General features: G+C 41.8%; 1 protein-coding gene across 2 annotated transcripts in view; it reads right to left on the minus strand.

Moving 5' to 3' along the window:
* The window catches only part of SLC36A1 (solute carrier family 36 (proton/amino acid symporter), member 1), a 47038-nt gene extending 30593 nt beyond the window's left edge, over window positions 1-16445 (minus strand). The window contains exons 1-2 of one of the 2 annotated variants that reach the window (XM_011985300.1): window positions 16225-16445; window positions 5303-5450 (exon numbers count right to left, since the gene is read on the minus strand). In XM_011985300.1, the coding sequence (XP_011840690.1) occupies window positions 5303-5445 (143 nt within the window). In that variant the 5' untranslated portion in view covers window positions 5446-5450; window positions 16225-16445. Of the gene's footprint in view, window positions 1-5302; window positions 5451-16044; window positions 16167-16224 lie in introns of those variants that run through there. The other variant, XM_011985301.1, reaches the window with a different exon arrangement.
* Window positions 16446-22293: the final 5848 nt, after the last annotated feature.

Raw genomic sequence — 22293 nt, forward strand, 5'->3', positions numbered from 1 at the left:
TGTCTGCAGGGAATAGGAACTCATCCAAGGGGTTCCTTGTCTTCCTGCTATGCTGAAGACAAGAGGGGTGGTCGTGTCTTCAGTTTCTATCCATTGTTACCTCCAGAAGGATACGAAACAGGTCAAATACAGTATTTCTGCCCCAGATCACTTAGGATTTGGCCCCTGGCACAGTCTGTGGTTCTACAGAACATGTAACCTAAACCCCTCAAAACTGATGTTTACATGCATTTCTTCAGATCTGCAATTCACTAGAAACTCAAAGCAAGTAACACTTGTTACTCATATAAGCCATTAATAAGACCCATCTACACCCCCTGGAAAGGAACTTCATTTTAACCTTTCTCCTTTTACCTTGAGGGAAAAAACCTCCTGATCTTCCTACTGTCCCCATCTTTTTCAAGAAAGAACAAGGAAACTACTTTGCTTCCACATGAGAAGAGGTTAAGATGTCCTGAGGAAACAGCTTAAGCATTACATGTGTCTACAGTAAATGCATTATCAGTATCCTGTGGCTGCAAGATAATGGGTCCAGTAAATTTCTATCTTGACAAATGTTTAATCCACTTAAGGGCAAAGGTAAGCACTGTACCAAACCCACCTACCCACCAGAGACCTCCCCAAAATGCCTCTGAGCTGGCTAGCATGAGACACTAGGTCCCTCACCCTAGCTCTGCCATCACCTTCATATGACAATTCCTCCCCTCCCTTCCTGGGCCTGCTGTCTCATCTGTATGGTGAGGGAACCAGACTAGGACAAAATGATCTCCACGATCCCTTCAGCTCTGAAACACCAGGACTCCAAGCAATTGACGAAAATTACTATTTTTAATAGATGGCCCCAAGCTGGGATTACCCAGTACTGTGTGAAAAGCACAAAATCAACTTCATGAACAGTGAAGTCTTAACTACAAGGGAGGGCTATCCTTCTGAAAAGGGAAGGGAGAAGCCTAGCAAATCTCTGTACTTCCATTCATGCTCCATCACTCATTCTTAGACTTTTTGGTCTCAGGACCCCTTTATTCTCTGATAAATCACTGAAGATGCCAAATAGCTTTAGCTGATGTGGATTACATCTGCTGATCTATACTATAATAAACATTAAAACTGAGAAAAATTTTAAAATATTTAATTAAAAAATAACAGTAAGTTCATTGCATGTTAATACAAATAGTTTTTTTAATGAAAAAGAACCCTATTTTCCAAAAAAGAAAATGTGGTAAGAATGGCACTGTCTTTTTTTTCCCCCCAAATCTCTTTAGTATCTCACTTAACAGAAGACAGCTGGACTACCTACTTCTACATTGAATCTACTGTTATATGTTGTTGTTGAAATTTACGAAAAAAATTTATTTTCTCACAGACATGTAGTTGGAAAAGGAGGAGTATTTTAATGGCCTCCACAGACAATTATGGCAATTTTCCTTTGACACTACTCCAAAATGCAACACATGTTAATTTTTTAGAAGTTACCTGCAATGTGGTCTGGGCACAGTGGCTCACATTTGTAATCCCAGCACTTTGGGGGGCCAAGAAGGGTGGATCACCTGAGGTCAGGAGTTCGAGACTGGCCTGGCCGACATAGTGAAACGTCGTCTCTATTAAAACTACAAAAATTAGCTAGACATGGTGGCCCCCGTCTATAATCCCAGCTACTTGGGAGGCTGAGGCAGGAGAATCGCTTGAACCTGGGAGGCAGGGGTTGCAGTGAGCCAAGATTGTGCCACTGCACTCCAGCCTGGGCAACAGAGCAAGATTCTGTCTCAAAAAAAAAAAAAAGGAAAAATCCATTGGTGATCTTGCTCTTTCAATGGACCTTTTACCCACGCAGAATTCCTAACATCATACTTTGGTTGAGTTTATACAGATCTTCCAACTCTAACATCTTCATTATAGATTAATAATATCAATAAGTCACATTTGTTAATATCACCACTTATCTCATCAGAAAAGTCTTCAAGTAGAGGGGCTATCAGGCTCATGGCACTGGACACAAGTTTTTTTTTTCCTAATTTTGCTTGAAAGTTTGAATTTTATTCTGAGCGAGAGATATGTATTGTCTATTGTTTTCCTTGAGGTAATGAGCTGATTTCTTTCATTTTCAAGAAAATGTCTTACAAGTAAGTACTCGGGTCTGAACGACCTACAGTTTGTTAGTTGTTCTTTCTAGTTTTATGGAAAAAAAAAAGCAAGTTTGGTTGACAACTCAAACAATCACTTAAAGTCTTTGCCTTGAGACAAGTAACATATTTTGGTACTCACAGAAGTACTTCATGCATACTTCCCATTTTGCCACACAGAATATTAAAGACCTATACCAAAGGTTCTCAAGTTTTTAAAGGTTAGTAATCCTGCCATTTCATCAAAGACATTCTTAAGTGAAAAGGGCTTTTTTTTTTTTGCGCATGTGTGGCAGCAAAAAATACAATGACAACTAGCGTAATTTGGTGCCATGCTTTGATTCATTCTACAGTGCAATTTTACCCACCATTGCTTCTACATTATAAGTGCAAATATCCACTGGTGAAAAGGCAGATAACATCTGAGTATTATTATGAAGATAGTTTTAGCCTCATAGACTTCTTGAAATGGTCTTGGGAAGTCCAAAAAGTGTGCAGACCACATTGTGCAAATGACTACTCCAGCTCACCTTTAGATAGCCAGTTTCAGTCTGCTGGTTTCAGTTTGCATGGGGTAGAAGCACGGAGGATTGATATATATAATGGAACTCAGAGGCTCAACTAGAAGAAAAATTTTCCCAACAGCATAAAATGAGGCTGTCTTCAAAGCAGTCAATAGCTTGACAATATCAAGTGTTAGTAAATAACCTCACTGAACACACTAAGAAATAACTCACAGGTTGGGCATGGCACTCATGCCTATAATCCTAGCACTTTGGGAGGCTGAGGTGGGTGGATCACTTGAGTCCAAGCGTTCAAGACCAAATGGGCAACATAGCAAAACCCTATCTCTAAAAAAAAAAAAAAAAAAAAAAACAAAAAAAACAGGTAGCCAGGTGCATGCCTGTAGTCCCAGCTACTTAGGAAGCTAAGGTGGAAGGATCACTTGAGCTCAGAAGATGGAGGCTGCAGTGAGCCATGACTGTGCCACTGCACTCCAGCCTGGACAACACAGCAAGACCCTGTCTCAAAAAAATAAAAGGAAATAACTCATGAAACTCATGGAAGTGTTTGGGGTTCCTATTTGCACCCCCTAACTAGGGCTTTTTACTGAGCCCTTGACTTCTAGAAGAGCCAGGTGTGTGCATGCATATGTGCAGTAGGTTTAGAAGTACTTCCATGTATTTTGTTCCTTGGCAAACCAGATAAAAGGGTGGGGCAAAGCAGAAATATAAAAGGAACCTAGCTCAAAAACTTGTCCCTAATACTTCCTACATATTAAAAGATTAATTTACGTAAAGAAGGTCCTCCAAATCAACTTCTACCTTAATCATACCTGGCATGTTTTCTACATAAATGCTTGCATGGATCCTATGCCCCAGGCTGGAAGTACTCAACCAGTCCTCTAAGCCCTAGCAAATTACTTTATCTTGTACCACCTGTAATGGGACTGTAATACCTGCCATCAACTACAGATGGGCTTTCCTGGTCACCTACATTGTATCACAACATCAGGGCAGGAAGGGAACCTTGGAACAAAGTGTATCCTGGAAAAGGTCACAATACAAGCCCGAGGAAGTTATCTTCTGATTTGTTCGATTTCCAAGAAACAAGGACATATTTTGAATTGACCGTTAATTATAACATGATGTAGAGATAAAAGATATATTCAGAATAGCTAACAGGCATGCATCAGCTTTCACATGTCCACAACCTATGAGCTACTATCCTAAAGTTGCGAGTTGGTAGGTTTTGAGCTTCAGAGAGGTCTCTCTAAAAATAAAAATCCAGATCCCATCTGGTAAGTATTGCTTAGACAAGTTGATATCTGAGATCAAAAAGGAGCAAAAATTGCAAAGGAAACTACAGAGAGGGGAGCTTAAAAGTATCTTACGATAACGAGCATGACCTCTGAAGGGAAGCCATCACATGCCATTGGCTGTGTGTGGAGCTGCTTCTGCATGGGGGCTGCCAACGCTGATAAGGTTGGAGGAAAGAGGGGCAGGGTGATCCACACTGCTGCCAGCTGTGCCCTAGGCAATCTACCACCAGCTAACTCTCACTGCAGGCTAATGTGGAATCTACAAAAACATACCCCTGAGAAATAAGCCACAGAAACCAAATCTTAGAGGACTGGTTGAGTACTTCCAGCCTGGGGCATAGAAATCAGCTGGTAGTGGTGATGGGCCAGGAATGTGGACAGACCACATCTTCTAGTTCCACCCCAGTTCACAAGAGAAAATGCCCTGTACCAGCAGACAGTGCAAGCAGAGGGAGCTTCTCCAGTGATGAGCTCCAGGAGAAGCTTCCATGGTCCGCTTGGGCAGTCATCAGGAATGGCCCAAGTCTAGGACATGAAGGATCTCCCACTAAGTCACACTCAATCCACAAGGATACACAGAAAGGCTGATAGCTAAGCTTGAGGAATAAACAGAAGGGCTACAAAAGCTGAGATGCTGGGACACAGAGAAATGTCAGAGGTCTGCTGAGATCAGGAGTAGCTGGGAAACTCAATGGAATAGCAAAACTTCTTCTGAATTTTCTAATTCAAGTGGTGAGCCCCACATAGCCAGCATAGCTTCACAGTGGAGTCCTCAATTTTTCCTTACATTTGGGGAAAGTGAGACCTGAAGAGGGCCAAACTCAGCCCAGATGAGTCTGGGGTTCCAGTTTCTGGAGACAAGATGTAAGCCCTCTTTGGAGAATGCAAAGTCTATCTTTCCTTTCCTATCAACCCTGAATTTTTTAAGTGCAGAAGTTAATTCTCTCTTCCCACTTCTTCAGTTCAAACAAATAGTGACTTGGTGATGAGGCAGAAGTCAGGGGGAGACTTTGCAAAGCAAGCTCCCGATGATGCTTGGAGATTATTTGGGGTTCTAGCACAGATGACACAGTTCTAAATTAAAAGAATGTCCTCTGTAGAAGCTTTTCTTAAGTCCAAGCTCTTACTTGGCACCAGCCTTGTGGGGCCAACACAGCTGAAAGGAACAAAGAATAAGAAACTGCCTAGAGAGCGGCAGCCCAGGAAGGCAAATCTCAGCGCAGTCGCTCACCCAATCTCTTCATTGCCGACCTTCATCTGTAAAGTGGAGGACTGATGAAACTGGGGAGGAAAAATAAGTCCCAGGGAGACTTAGGAACACGAATCCCACCCGGGAGAGGAGAAGGTAGCAGCTACTCACGTTGTGCTGTTGCTTTGACCGAAGCGCTGGTAGGAGCCCGGGGAGGAGAGGTTGTTGAGGCCTTCCGACGGGCTCTCCTCGGGGCTCACGTCCGTGGAGCTGTAGTCGTGGTAGTCTTCATTCCGAAGTCTCTGCGTGGACATGGCAGCTGGGGAGACAGGGCCAGCATTAAGACCTCCCGCAGCTGGAGCCTTTAGCTCCATGTTCGGGGTGGCCTCTAGGGTAGAAGCTGTCATTGTCGGAGTTGCTCACTGTGACAGCTGCGCTATGGATTAAGTATGAAAGTGCCTGGTACCAAGGGAAATGGAAAAGTGCAAAGTACACAGGGGCGGGCTGAGTTTACCTGACTTCTGACTCCCATCCTTCCCATTGGTATACTCGGTGCTACACTCATCAATTTCTTAATTTTCCAGAGTACAGCTAGACAAGGCAGAAGTGAGGCACTGCTTGGGAGGAGTGGGCGAAAATGAAAGAGAAGGGCTTCCTGGAAGCATTCCCCATTCCGTAGGTCAGGATTATTGACTCCTTTCTCTGAGCTAATTTCTTGGACCTTGCGCAATAGTTCGATTTTATATATATATATATGCACAAGCTCTTGCGGGGATGGAAATCTGGGTATTTCTCATTATATACTATGTTTCCTCTGCCTTCAATGCAGAACACGTTTCACTTAAGAAATCCCCTCTGGGCCAGGTGCGGTGGCTCACGCCTGTAACCCCAGCACTTTGGGAGGCCGAGATGGGTGGATCACCTGAGGTCTGGAGTTCGAGACCAGCCTGACTAACATGGAGAAACCCTGTCTCTACTAAAAATACAAAATTAGCCAGGCGTGGTGGTGCATGCCTGTAATCCCAGCTACTCAGGAGGCTGAGGCAGGAGAATCACTTGAAACCGGGAGGCGGAGATTGCGGTGAGCCGAGATCGCACCACTGCACTCCAGCCTGGGTGACAAGAGTGAAACTCCATTTCAAAAAAAAAAAACCAAAGAAAACAGAAATCCCCTCTGGATCATCCAATTCTGCTCAAACTCCCACCAAATCCCAGAGCCACACGTGCCGTTCTCTTTCTCCCTGCTGTGGCCACAGGCTGATCCTATACTCTTTGGAGGCCACCAGTTAACTCTTATACCCTGACCCTGGGACTCCTTTCTTGCTGCCAACCTGAGTATCGAGAAATGGTAGCTGAAAGTAGGTCAGAGGAAGACCAGGAACCTGAAGGGTGCGCACCCTGGCCCTTGTCTCAACATTTCCCGTCCACAACCCTTCTTCCTTTTTATTTTTAGAGATGTGCTCATTTTTAAAATGGCGAGAGAAAAAAATTCTCCTTTCAATGTGTTGGGAGGATGGTGAGAGTGGTGTCCCCTGGGTGAATTTACTCAGAAATACTATTAATACTATACAAAAGAGAAGAGCAAGGGCTTCTTTAAGATACACAGTAAAGACACATCTTGGGAGTGATATAGGCCCCTACGATCCTAGAGACCATTGGTAAATGAGCCTTCACAGGTCCCTCTAAGCCCCACTTTAAAGATGAAGAATCAGTGCTAAAAGATGAAGTAACCTGCCTTGCGACAGCTAGGTAGTGCCAAACAGAAAACGTTATCTCCTGACCCCCATCTGAATCTGCAAACATCTACTCTATAGAGTGCCAGCTGCTATGAGAGAGTCTTACAGCACAGGGAAAGAGCCAACTTCCTGCTCTTCGAAAACCAAGTGACAAAAAAGGGGTACATTAATATTAACAATGACAAGAATCCTGCCAACACTTGGCAGACTGGCACAGCTGCTTGCCCATGAGACTGTCCTCCGGCATGGGGCTGGATGCCCACCCTAAGCCTGGGCACTCTATCTCAGCTACCTTGAGAGGAGACAGGATCTCCAACTGCTGTCACAGCACCCCAGCCTGCCCTGACACCCAGCACCACCTGCCAGAGGATGGCGCTCCGCCGAAGCCTCCCCTTAGGTCCGGTCCCAGGGGACTCCTTTGGAAACACCCCAGCCTGCCACCAGAGAGATCCATGGGAGATCACATTTTCTTTCACCAGCTGCAATGTAGGAAGGACCCCCAAGCTATCTCACAAGGGAAGTATCTGGCAAAATGCCAGCAAAGGACTTGGAAATCCCAGAGAGGATCCTGCCTAGCTTCACTGGCAGAGCCACTTGGCTAAAAATCTATGACAGCTTCATTTACTCATGAGCTAGAGGAATTCAAGGACACCATCCAGCTCTGGGGCATATAAACTCATTAGAGGGTGGGGAGAAAAAAATATCTCTGAAGTATCTTAACACCAGCATTGACACCTCTTGCTATATAGGCATAAGTTCGTAAGTCACTTTATAGGTACATCAGGAGGCCCAGGCGCCAAGCCTGCCTCTGTCAACAGTTTGCTTAGTACCTCTGAACCATTTTCAAATGTGCAAAAAGCACGGGGTGTAAACTAAAATACCTCTCAGTCCCCTCTAGCACTGACATTCTAGGCGTCCATGAACATAATTATTTATGCAAACAGCAGCTGAGTGCAGTATCTCACACCTGTAATCCCAGCACTTGGGGAGGCTGAGGTGGGAGGATCACTTGGGCCCAGGAATTCAAGACCAGCCTGTGCACCATAGTGAGACCCTGCCTCTGGTGAAAAAAAGAAAAAGCTGCTAATTTCTAGTCCCAACATACCAAAAGCATCTGAAGATAGAACCTTCCAAGTGAATCTTGTGAGAAAGAAAAGAAACTTTTTATCTGAGGAATCCCTTTAAATTACAGGTCCAGAGAGGCACTAAAATGTGACAGCAGTCACGTCTCTCTCCCGCCTTGAGTTAAATAATTACCTCTTGAAGCCACTTGCTATGTGGGTTCTAGACTGACACCACTAAGTCATACAATGCTAACACTGGACATCATAACTCATACCCTATAGTCCAACAATGTACAGCCCATCACTAATCCATGCTATTTTTGTAAACTGATGAGAATTCACGTCATATCACTTTGTATCAGTCCTCTCCTTGTTCGCTTTTGCCTTTAAGAACCTGTGGTAACAAAGGCCGAAGGAAGCACTCCCCCAGGCAACTGGAAAGTGTGTCCCGGGCAGCTGTCCTCACTTTGGTTCAAGTAAATTGTTAAAAATTGCATTTTGTGTCTCAGTTTCTTCCTTTAGGTTGACACCTATATATTACTGAAGGTGAAAGGATGGAATACAGGGACTCATAAGTTGCCCAATCCTTCCCTAGCAACCGAGAAACCACCCTGTTGCCTACTTGGTACAGATGTTCAATTTATCTCAAACACTGTAAAGAGCCTTCTTTATGCTGTGTATAAAAACTGAAGTTACCTACTGCAGAATATTGCTAAGAAAACTGCTCAAGAAGAAGCTGAAATCTACAGAAGGTCCAATAAGCCTGCAGGATATGGAAGATGTGGCTTAGCAACTGCATGCATATTGAAAAAAGAAAAAAAAATTCTGCTTGGGAGTTCTGGTTGATGACAAGCTCAACAGAAGACAATAATATAATCCGAGATACCAAATAAACCAACACAATTCTAGGTTGCATTAGGACATGAGAGAATCACGGGTGGACATTGGCTCCATCCATCCCACATGCTAGTATGGACATCGGCTCCATCCACTCTACGTGCCAGTAAGTGGACATCTGCTCCATTCACTCTGCATGCTAGATGTTACACATGGGTAGATATTACACAACTCAGAATTGCCAGACAATGTGTTCTCTTCCAGGTAGCATGCTATAAAGGGGATAACGACAAACTGTGGTATATCCAGGGGTCAGAACTAGGGTCAAGAGGGGTAGGAAACCAACTAAATGAGGAATGGTTGAAAGCACTGAGAAGGTTCTACCTAGCAACTTGAGGGGTACATGACCTGTCTTTAAAAGCTGTCACATGGATTAGACTTGTTATTTGGAGCCTCAAAGGTCAGGCAGAGCTAGGATCAGTACGTGGAGAGTCAAGAGGGCTGATTTTTTGCTAGGCATAAGGAAGAACTTTCTATCAAAGACAGATCTGTTCCAAATAGAGCAGATCACTCTGGGAGAAAGCCTGTTCCCTTATCCCTGAAAAAAATCCAAGCAAAAGTCCTTTCTCAGAGTGGTTATATAAGGATTCAAGCATCAGACGGTGGGCACAGCCACTCCCTGGAGTTCTTTCTATGGCTCTTTCTGGAAACCAAGGTCTCCTCCTGCTGCTCTCTGTCTATCCCCATGAGTGCCAGCATCCATGGCCACGCTGCCCTTGGGCTCCCTTTGATGAAATCTGATAATCAAGTCTACTGCTGCAATCGCCAGTTCCTGCCCTATGGGAGATTTTAATAGTACCTAGTAACTGTCCAAATGAGGGTTGTACTATGTGATAGTTGAAGGCAAGCTTGTCCTTTAGATTCTCGAGGACAGTGAACAGAACACAAAGTCAAAATCTCCAGTAGATATTTAGACTCAGAAGAGTGAGCAACTAAGTAAGAAAAGTCTGCAAGTTTGATGGCCAAAAAATAAAAATAAAAAATGTAAGTGTATAAACCTTAAAACATTTCTTTCTTTTTCCTTTTAGCTGTGTAAATAGATAAGAGTTGCTCTTCAATCTACAAAATATGCCATTTTTAACTTGGCACTAAAAACGAGCAGGTGGAATCACTTTGTGCAATGGATGCAGTATGGAAAATGTATGTGCAAACTGAATTTTTATTTTTAAAAATAAAGTACGTATTATTCTATTTTTAAAAATAAAAATTTGCAGGCGTTAAATTTTCCAGAAGTGGGCAATTTTAAGGGGAATTCTACAGTGATTTTTTTTCAAGGCAAGGCCAGAAATTTTTCTAATAAATTCAAATGCTGATGTACCCATTTTAACAACATGGGATTTAGGACTCAGGAGAACATAACCTGGCTGTCATTCTAATCCCAAAGTTGTTTTCTTATTTTGATACAGAATTGAGAAGATTGCATTAGATGATTTCTAAGTACACTTTCACTTCTAAAGTTTCAGGATTCCAATGTCAATTTTTTAGTGACTGGGTTTGTTCAAAATAAAGGAGCAGTAAGACTTAATAGATGGTAACATATTCTAAAGTTGTACCATCCAGTACGGTAACCACTAGCCATAAATAGCTATCTTACACTTGAAATACAGTTGGGTAAAACTGCAATGTGCACACACTAGATTTCAATGAACTGGTACCAAAAAAATTGTGAAATATCCCATGAATTAATAATCTTTACACTGATTACATATTGCAATAATATCTGGGATATATTGGGTTAAAATGAAACATACTTCAATAAAAAAAAAAGTAGATTTCTGAGTCCAACTTGATTCCACCTGAGCATTTTATTTTATTTTATTTTATTTTTATTTATTTATTTGAGGCAGAGTTTCAATCTTGCTGCCCAGGGGAGTGCAGTGGTGCGATCTCGACTCTCTGCAACCTCCGCCTCCCAGGTTCAAGCAATTCTCCTGCCTTAGCCTCCTGTGTAGCTGGGACTATGGGCGTGCACCACCACACCTGGGTAATTTTTTTGTATTTTTAGTAGAGATGGGGTTTCATCATGTTGGCCAGGCTGATGTCAACCTCCTGACCTCAGGTGGTCTACCCACCTTGGCCTCCCAAAGTGCTGGGATTAAGGTGTGAGCCACCACGCCCAACCTATGTTTTGTTGTTGTTGTTTTGTTTTGTTTTGTTTTGTTTTTTGAGATGGTGTCTCCCTCTGTTGCCCAGGCTGGAGTGCAGTGTCGTGATCTCGGCTCGCTGCAACCTCTGCCTCCTGGGTTCAAGCGATTCTCCTGCCTCAGCCTCCCGAGTAGCTGGGATTACAGGCGCCCACCATCACGCACAGATAATTTTTTGTATTTTTAGTAGAGATGGAGTTTCTCCATGTCGGCCAGGCTGGTCTCAAACTCTTGACCTCAAGGGATCCACCCATCTCAGTCTCTCAAAGTGATGGGATTACAGGCATGAGGTGATTTATTTTTAACTAGCTTCCTAGGTCATCTTGATTATAGGTAGATTTATATAAAGCACTACAAAAAAACATATGATCTTATTATGTAGGTACCCTAGGCCTCACCTCCTACCAGAATTCATGCAATGGTGCCACTTGTTTGCAAGCTAAAAGTGTCATCCATTATTCTCAAACAATTACATTGGTTTGGACTTTGGAACTCAGAGCAGCAGTAAATTCCCCAGATGTATTTTCTCCTCTCTGTCGATGGAATTCTAAAAACATGAACAAGGACACAGACTGTGTTGCTATGTGTGGTCTACAGGGAGGGAAGTAAAATGGTTTGACTTCTACATAATTTGTTTTTAAAACAGCATTGGATAGAATTCCATCCAACTTACCAGAGCAGAACATTCCATAAATTGAGACTTTTTCCTGTAGGAGTCTGATGCTAGAACATGCACAGGGCAGCTGCTGACCTCAGCAGGTTCTGCACAAAGCAGCTGCTGAACAGGCAAACGTGCACACTTTTACTCACAACCATGAAGACCACTAAATGTTAGGGCCAGGTATAACTTTAGAGAAGATCGACCTCCAGCTTCCTTCTTAGGGGTCAGAAAACCAGGGTCCACACATAAAGGCTGACTCATTCACGGCCCAGGTAGTCAAAGATTTGAGATGAGAATCTAGCAAACCAGCATCCCAGTCCAGTGTTCTTTCTACCACACCTTAAATTATATACCCTCCTTAAAATCTCCCTGCAAACAAAGCTGGCCTCAGAGCCTGGGGCAGGATTAGGTCTGCAGTGGGTATTCTTCATAATAAAAAGCACCTGAGTTTGTAGTCTGGTAGTGTGACTCTGAGCAAGTTACTTCACCTCCCTTTGCCCCAGTCTCCTCATCTGAAAGATGTCATTAATAACAGCTACATCACAATATTGTTATGAAGATAGATAGGAGGAAAAAATAAATAAATGTTAGATATGTTGTCTGGAACATAATAAAACCTCATTAATGATAGCAATTGTGATTATTACTACAGATAAGTTCAAGGACAGGAAGTGAGAAAAGTTCACTAAACAAAGTCTGCAGTATGGGCTCCATTTAAAATTGGATTGTGGAACCAGGTTCCTATCTTGCAGATGGCTATCTAAGTGGTATGAACATCTCAGTAACCCACAGACAGTTTTCCTAACTTCACTGAAAAGGAAGGCACAGAGGGGCTCTTCCTACTAGAGACAGTCATTAAGAACTAGCCCTGGGGCCAGGCCTGTTGGCTCACATTTGTAATCCCAGCACTTTGGGAGGCCAAGGTGGGAGGACTGCTTGATCTCAGGAGTTCAAGACCAGCCTGGACAAAATAGTGAGACCTCATCTCCAAAAAAAAATAAAATAAAATAAAATAAAATAAATAATAATAAGAAGTAAAAAACAACTAGTCCTGGGTGTCAAGGCTTCCAAGAGAAATGTTTTGGGGGATTTTTAAACAACCCAAAATGCAGCACCATGTGGTTCCTATTTCAGCCTATTTACAATGCCCCGTGTATCGGCCCCCATGCCCATTAAGTAGAGGATACCTTTATGTGCTCATCACAGTAAGGCCTGGCCAAAGGAGAGAGGTACAGGATTCTTTCAAGGCCTGGGTGGAGGTAAACAGACTCAGTGAGAGTTTCCTCTATGGGAAACAAGAGAAGGCCTGGATGGAAATAAACAGATTCCATGTGAGTTTCCTCCATGGGAAAAAGAAAAGCTGGCCCAGGTATGAGTAGTGTTAATCAGTCATGCACTTCAGAACAGGTTATCAGCACCAGGCCAGGAAAAGCAGAAACAGAAGACTATTCACTCATCTGACCTTTGAAGAGGTATCAAGCATTTAAAGAACTGAGACACTCACTAGAGGAGAGAGGGTGGTGATTAAAAGAAAGAAAAAACAAGAGTATTTAACATGAGAATAGTTACCTGAGACAAGGTTATCAATAGAAACAAAGTAATCACAAAACTGGACGTTTGCTCCATCCATTCTACATGCCAGTAAGTGGACATCTGCTCCGTCCACTCTACATGCTAGTAAGTGGACATCTGCTCCATCCATCCCACGTTAGTAAGTGGACATCTGCTCCCTCCACTCTACATGCGAGTAAGTGGACATCTGCTCCATCCACTCTACATGCCAGTAAGTGGACATCTGCTCCGTCCATCCCACATGCTAGTAAGTGGACATCTGCATCCCCTCTACATGCTAGTAAGTGGACATCTGCTCCATTCATTCCACATGCTAGTAAGTGGACATCTGCTCCATTCACTCCACATGCTAGTAAGTGGACATCTGCTCCATTCACTCCACATGCTAGTAAGTGGACATCTGCTCCATCCACTCTACATGCTAGTAAGTGGACATCTGCTCCCTCCATCCCACATGCTAGTTAGTGTACATCTTCTCTATCCACTCTACATGCCAGTAAGTGGACATCTGCTCTGTCCATCCCACATGCTAGTAAGTGGACATCTGCTCCGTCCATCCCACATGCTAGTAAGTGGACATCTGCTCCATCCATCCCACATGCTAGTAAGTGGACATCTGCTCCATCCATCCCACATGCTAGTAAGTGGACATCTGCTCCATCCACTCCACATGCTAGTAAGTGGACATCTGCTCCGTCCATCCCACATGCTAGTAAGTGGACATCTGCTCCATCCATTCCACATGCTAGTAAGTGGACATCTGCTCCATCCACTCTACATGCTAGTAAGTGGACATCTGCTCCATCCCCTCTACATGCTAGTAAGTGGACATCTGCTCCGTCCATCCCACATGCTAGTAAGTGGACATCTGCTCCATCCATTCCACATGCTAGTAAGTGGACGTCTGCTCCGTCCACTCTACATGCTAGTAAGTCCAGTCCTAGAATGTCACAGACTCTTCAGTTGAAAGAAAACTTAAAATTTTGTCTAGTCCAACCTTCTACCCAACAATCTAACTTCATCTACAACTTCCCCGAAATAATCGCCCAGAGACAATTACCTGCAGTGACAGGGAGCTCTGCGCTCAGTATTCTAATACAGGAGACCACTAATTCTTTGAAAGTTTTTACATTTACCAAACACCCTTCCCTTATGGCACTTTCATCTATTGGTCCCAGTTGTAGTCTCCAGAATATTACAAAATAAATGGAATCCCTTTTTCTTACACTGCCTTTGGCACAGAGACAGCTCTGAGCACTTCCAACTGCCACAAGAGGAGGCTGAATGAACAGCTACAGGCCTTAAAGGGAAAACAAGGACTCCAGAGCAGGCAAATATAAATGACACAATCAGAAAACAAAGGGAGAGGCTTAATGCTGTTATCAGCACTGCCTCTGCTGCACGTAGCCTCCATCCCCAGACAAACACAATGTGAAGGACAGAGCCTTTTGTGTCCCTTTCTACTTGACTTCAAGAACATCTTTAAAGAAAACATGTTCTAAATGTACAAGGAAGTTAATTACTGTAAACGAGGCTCTAGACAAGAGTCAGAAGAGGGCCCTCATCATGTTTAAAATAATAAAAGACAGTTAAAAATCATTTTCAGTTGTTAGTATTCAGCTTAGACATAATACAGTGATAGAAAGAAAGAGAAGGAGGATTTTAAGCAAAACAGAGGAATAAGCAGAGAAAACTGCTTTCTGGACAACAGTTAAGTCTTGTTGCAAGGCTGATACTCAGTGTATACAGGGGGTAAAATCTCTCTGAATAAAAAACCAAACAGACCCTGGTCAGTGGCACTGGCTCACATGTCTGTAATCCCAATACTTTGGGAGGCCAAGGTGGGAGGATCACTTGAGCCCAGGAGTTTGAGATCAGCCTGGGCAGCATAGTGAGACCTCATCTCTACTGAAAAACAAACAAAAACACAAACCTAGAAGGATGCACAGCATCCAGATCACAGCAGAAGGGGCCCTTAAGGATTCAATTCCATCACTGTCTAGACTGAGAAACCTAAACAGGAGTCACCTAAGGTTGCCAGGTAAGCGGCAGAGCTAGAACAAAATGTCCTGATTCCCCAATCTCTGTTCTGCCCATTGCACCATGATGCTATCTTCAGCAAAATTCAAATAACTGCAAAACATCCATCCAAATAAGCAATCCCAAATCTGACAAGTTACAGAAAAAATAAAGCAAAGGTCTTTATATTCTTCAAGTTAACGTTAGGACTCTCCACAACCTCGGCTCAGCCACCTATCCTCCCAGGAGCACACTCCGCTTAATATTTCATATTTTGGTGTAACTTACACAGAATGCAGGACGGTTAGAAACCAAACCTACAGAAGGATGAGTTTGCAGAAAAATAATGAACAAACAGGGAACCACACCCAGAGCCAATCCAACCCCAGCGGTGGAAAATGCAGACAGCTAAAAAGGGAGAGGACTAACAAGAGAAAGGGACAGAAAGGAGTGCCTTTTCATATGTCAAGTTTCCCGCAGGAGGCAGCGTGGTGAAAAGCAAACAGCTGCTGAAGCTTAGGAACATTTGCATTCTAATCGCGGGTCTCCGATTAACTCTCTGGATGACCTTAGGCAAGCCCTTACCCCTTCCTGGAGTAAAGGCTCAGTTTCTCCAACTGTCCTAGGAGGGAGCTGCACCAGACGACTTCCCAGGGTCCTTGCAGTTCTGACCCAAAGACCCATTATTAGCCTGTCCCGAGCAGGGCTCCCGCAGCGGGCAAGCCATTTACTGGAAACAGCTGGGGCCCTTTGCGAAGCGTGAAAGACGACCCAGATGGTCGTTTGGGTTGTCTTCACCATCTACCCCAGTTTCCCCCACCTGTCAGCCAAACAGGACGGTGAGATCCCAACCCCACGAGGTCAAGGGAGATAGCGCGAGGGACAAGGGATCTCCACAATTCGCCCAATTCACAGAGGGGTGCCAGCGTCGTACCGCAGCCGCGGCCCGGGGACACCGAGGAGTCGCGGACCCGCAGCCCGGGCGGGTCCAGTGCCTGACCTGGAGCATCTGCCACGCCGGGAGGAAGGCGAGGTGGGTCCTGCCCAAGGCGGCTAGCGCCGCCAGCCGGAGCTCGTCAGTGGAGGAACTCACTGCTCGGGTTCCGGCCCCAGCTCAGGCTCCGGCTCTGGCTTCAGCACAGCCCACCCTTCCCGGCTTCGGTGTCAGCCCCTAGCCATCCTCCTTTGCCGCCCGGGCAGCCGCTTCCGGGCCTCGTCACGTGATCCCACCGCCCACGCCAGAGGCCTAGGTCACGTGCTCCCTTGCGCGGCCGCACCTTTTTTTCTCACTGAGCTCCGGAGCTCTGCTCCACAGCACCACCTGGCGACCTATTGCTGCAACTGCTGGGAGGACTATGTTCCGGCGAGCTGGGGACTGCAAGTAGGAACTGAACGCGGCATTGATCTTGGGCATGGGACAGAGTCCAGTCGAAGAGCACTGTCCCTTGAGTTGTGGGTTTGTGAAATATTGCTAATTTTTACACTGGCTGTATTTTCTTTTACACATCTCGATGAGTTTGTATTGCTTTTATAATAAGAAATATGCATATTTTTTTAAAAAAATCTTCCAGTCAATTTTTCAGAAGCATACACAAACTCTCATCTGTGGTTGCTACTGGAAATGGAACTGTGGGGTAGGGCAACGTTATCTTTTAATACATTAAAATTTTTAAAGTAACATTTTTAAATGGATGGCAACATTTTAGTATCGTATTATCTAGGCTTCTCCTTTTACCTCCTTGTTACAGATTTTTCCTTTAACAATTATGTAACAAATAGGCTTCAAGTCAAAAACTGTCACAAGAGACAGAGAAGATCATTGTTTAATGATAAAGGGGTCAATTCATCAAGAAGACACAACTGTAAATATATATGCATGCAAAATTGGAGCACCTAAATACATACAACTAATATTAATGGCCATGGAGGGAGAAATAGATAGCAACACAATAGTAGGAAAGTCAATATCCCACTTTCAACAATGGATAGAGCAACTAGAGAGAAAATAAGAAAATAATGAACTTGAATTGCACTTTAAACCAAATGAACCTAACAGATATATACAGAACTTTCCATCCAACAGAAACAGAATGCACATTTTTTCTCTGACACACTTGGAACTTCTCTAGAATAGACCATATGCTAGTCCAAAAAACAAGCCTTAAATTTAAGAAGATTGAAATCATATTAATATTCTTTCAGATCATAATAATATGAAGCTAGAAATCAATGACAGGAGGAATCTTGGAAAATTCACAAATATGTGGAAATTAAGCAACACGCTGCTTCTTTTTTTTTTTTCTTTGAGATGAAGTTGCACTCTTGTTTCCCTGTCTGGAGTGCAATGGTGCAATCTTGGCTCACTGCAACCTCTGCCTTCCGGATTCAAGCGATTCCCCTGTCTCAGCCTCCCAAGTAGCTGGGATTACAGGCATGTGCCACCATGCCCTACTAATTTTGTATTTTTAGTAGAGACGAGGTTTCACCATGTTGGTCAGGCTGGTCTCAAACTCCTGACCTCAGGTGATCTGCCCACCTCGGCCTCCCAAAGTGCTGGGATTATAGGTGTGAGCCACCGCACCTGGTCCCATGCTTCTAAACAACCAATGGGTCAAAAATGAAATCAAAAGGGAAATTTTAAAAATATTTTCAGACAATTGACAATGGAAACATAACATACCAAAGCTTATGGAATGCAGCAAAAGTAGTTCTAAGAGAGAAGTTTATAGCAATAAATGCCTACATTAAAAAAGAAGAAAGATAGCAATTAAATAGTTTAACATTACACCTCAGGAAACTGGAAAAAGAAGAGCTCACAAAACCCAAAGTTAAAAGAAGAAATAAAGAGCAGAACAGAAATAAATAGACAACAGAAAAAAAAAAAAAAGACAAAATCAATAAAACTAGAGTTGATTTTTTGGAAAAAATAAAATTGACATACCCTTTGCTAGTCTAAGAAAAAAAGAAGACTCTAATAAAATTAAAAAATGAATGTGGAGACACTACAACAGATGCTTCAGCAATAAAAAGAATCATATGGGGCTATTATGACAATTATTTGCCAACAAATTGGATGACCCAGAGGAAATGGAGAAATCCCTAGAAAAATACAACCTACCAAGATTGAAATCAAGAAGAAATGGAAAGCCTGAACAGACTAATAACAAATAAAGAGATAATAACAAATATTGAAGATAAGACAGGGACTATTTGACTTTCTAGTTTTCTGTTTAAACTTCCCAACAAGACCTGGTGGCTTCACAGCTGACTTCTACCAAACATTCAAAGAAGAATGTTTGTTACTAAACTCTTCCAAAAAATGGAGCTAGAGGGAATACTTCCAGACACATTTTATGAGGCCAGCATCACCTTGATACCTAAGCCAGAGAAAGACACCACAAGAAAAGAAAATTACAGGTTGATTTCGCTAAAGCACGTTGATACAAAAATCCTCGATAAAATATTTGCAAATAGAATTCAACAGCAATCAAAAAAATTATATATCATAACCAAGTGGGATTTATCCCTGGCATGCAAGGCTAGTTTAACATACACTAATCAAGCAATATAATACATCATATTAACCAAATGAAAAATGAAAACCACAAGGTTATCTCAATTGACCTGGTAACAGCATTTGACAAAGTCCAACGTCCTTTCCTTCCCTAACCCCCACCCCAACATACCTTCTTGATAAAAAAAAAAAAAAAAAAAAACTCTCAATAGTTTAGGTATAGAAAGAACATTCCTCAACATAATAAGGTCATTTATGAAAAACGCACAGTTAACATTTTAATTAATGGGGAAAAACTGAAAGCTTTTCCACCAAGATCCAGTACCAGGCAAGGATACCCACCCTCACCACTTCTATTCAACATAGTACTAGAAGTACTAGCAAGAGCAATCAGTCAAAAGAGCAAAAGAAAGAAAGGCATCCAAATCAGAAAGAAAAAAGTAAAATTATCTTTATCTGCAGATGACATGATCCTATATGTAGAAAACCTCAAAGAATAAAAAAAAACTGTTAAATTAATGAATTTAGTAAATTTCTAGAACATAAAAATCAACATACATGACTGGGCACAGTGGCTCGTATCTGTAATCCCAGCACTTTGGGAGGCCAGGGCAGCGGGTCACCTGAGGTCAGGAGTTCAAGACCAGCCTGGCCAACATGGTGAAACCCTGTCTCTACCAAAAATACAAAAATTAGCCTGGCATGGTGGTGCATGCCTGTAGTCCCAGCTACTCAAAAGGGTGAGGCAGGAGAATCATCTGAACTTGGGAGGCGGAGGTTGCAGTGACCTGAGATTGCGCCACTCCAGCCTGGGTGACAGAGTGAGACTCCATCTCAAAAAAAAAAATTATAAAAATCAATAATATTTTTATACATAAATAATTACCTACCTAAAAAAGAAATTAAGAGAAAGATTTTATTTGTGATAGCATTAAAAAAAACCTGATAATTTAACCAAGGACATGAATAGTGTGTACACTGAAAACTATAAAACAATGATTAAATAAATTGAAGAAGACACAAATAAATGAAAAGATACCCCATGCACATGGAACAGAACAATTAACATTGTGAAAATGTCCATATTACCCAAAGCAATATACAGATTCAATGCAATCCCTATCAAAATCCCAATCGCATTCTTTACTGAGATATAAGAAACCTAAAATTTGCATGTGAACACAAAAGACCCTGAATAGTCAAGACAATTCTGAGGAAGAAAAACAAACTGGATGCATCACACTTCCCGATCCAAAATTATATTGCAAAGATATAGGAATCCAAACAGTATAGTACTGGCACAAAAACAGATACGATAGACCAATGGAACACAATAGAGAGCCCAGAAATAAATTCAAACATATATGGTCAACTAATTTTAAAGAAGGGCATCAAGAGAACACAGTGGGGAAAAGACAGTGTCTTCAATAAATGGTGCTGAGAATACTGACTTTTATGTGAGAAAGAATGAAATTGGATGTTTATCTTAACACTGTGCACAAAAATCAACTAAAAGTGGATAAAAGACCTAAATGTAAGATCTGAAACTACAAAACTCCTAGAAGAGAACGTAGGGGAAAAGCTCCTGGACATTGGCCTTGGCAATGATTTTTTTGGATATCAGACCAAAAGATCAGATTACAAAAACAAAAATAAATAAATAGGACTACATCAAACTAAGAAGCTTCTGCACAGCAAAGGAAGCAATCAACAAAGTGTAACGGCAGCTTATGAATTGAAAAACATATGCAAACCCTATGTCTAATAAGGGCTTAATATCCAAAATTTATCAAAAACTCATATAACTCAGCAATAGAAAAACAACCCAATTTAAAAATGGGCAAAGGACCTGAATAAACATTTCTCCAAAGAAGAAATAAAATGCTCAGCGAGTATATGAAAAAGTGTTCAACGTCATTAATCATCAAGGAGATGCAAATCAAAACCATTATTAGATACCAACTCATACGTGTTAGGTTGGCTATTATCAAAAAGTCAAAAGACAACAAATATTGGTGAGGATGTCGAGAAAAGGGAATTCTAGTACACTCTTGGTGGGATAGAAAACACTATAAAGGTTTCTAAAGAAGTTAAAAATAAAACTACCACATGACCCAGCAATCCCCTTTCTCGGCAAATACTCAAAGGAAATGAAATCATCACCCCATAAAGATATCTGCACCTCCATATTCATTGTAGCTTTATTCACAATAGCCAAGATATAGAAACAATCTAAGTGTCTGTTGACAGCAGAATGAATAAAGAAACTGTGGTATATATACAAACATTTTTCTAAAAAAAGAAGGGAGTCCTGACATTTGCCACAACATGGATGAAACTGTAGGACATTATGCTAAGTGAAATAAACCAGACAGAGAAAGAAAAAATATTGCATGATCTCATTTATATGTGGAATACATTTTATATCTCATTTATATGTGGAATCTCATTTATATATCAAATACACAGAGATAGGGAATCAAACAGTGGTGACCAGGGCCCAGGAGGGTTGGAGGAAGGAAATGGAGAAGTGCAGCTGAGAGGATACAGAGTAGCAGATATGTAGGATCCCCAAGTCTAGAGATCAAAGGGACAACATGAGGACTATAGGTTATACAATTGTACTGTACAAAGAGTACAACAGAGGTTGCTAGTAGCTGAGCAGGTGGAGGGAAAGGATAGGGAGAGATTTGTTAAAGGATACAAAATTACAGCTAGCTAGGAATCAGTTCTATAGTGCTGTAGGATGAGCATAGGTAACAATAATACAGGATGTATTTTCACATAGCTAGAAGAGGGGTTTTGAATGTTCTGAACACAAAGAAATAAGTGTTTGAGATGATGGATATGTTAATTACCCTGATGTAATCACTGTGCATTGTATACATCACTGTGTACCTCATAAATATGTATAGTTATGTCAATTAAAAAAAAATTTTTAAAAATAAAAAAATTGCACTGTATTTCAAATTCCTGTGAAATGAGTAAATTTTAGCTGCTCTTGCCACAAAAAAAGAAACTCCAAATAATGGGTAGCTATGTGAAATGATGGAGACAACAATTCATTTCACTATAGTTACGATTTTACTATCTATATTTATCCCATAACATCATGTTGTAAATGCTAAATATACACAAAAACATTTATTTGAAAAATAATTTTAAAACAAAAATTATGACTCAACTAAAAAAATAATAAACTATTAATGCAGCTACAAAATGGATAAATATCAAAATAATTATACATGGATAAATCATAAAATATGCTAAGCAAAAGACATTAGGAAAAATATTTCATTTATATAATATTCTAGAAAATACAAAATAATATAGAGTAACAGAAAACACACATCAGTCATTGCCTAGGAATGCAGAGGAGGGACAGGAGAGAGGGTGATTATAAAGGGGCATGAGGAAATTTTCGAGGGGACAAATTTGTTCACCAGTTTGATTGTGGTGATAATTTCACAGGTGAATACGTATGTTGAAATTTATCAAGTTACTGCTTTAAATATGTGCAGTTTATTGTATGTAATTTATACTTCAATAAAGCCA

Source organism: Mandrillus leucophaeus, unplaced genomic scaffold (genome assembly GCF_000951045.1).
Source record: "Mandrillus leucophaeus isolate KB7577 unplaced genomic scaffold, Mleu.le_1.0 Scaffold282, whole genome shotgun sequence".
In the NCBI taxonomy this organism is placed as follows: domain Eukaryota; kingdom Metazoa; phylum Chordata; class Mammalia; order Primates; family Cercopithecidae; genus Mandrillus; species Mandrillus leucophaeus.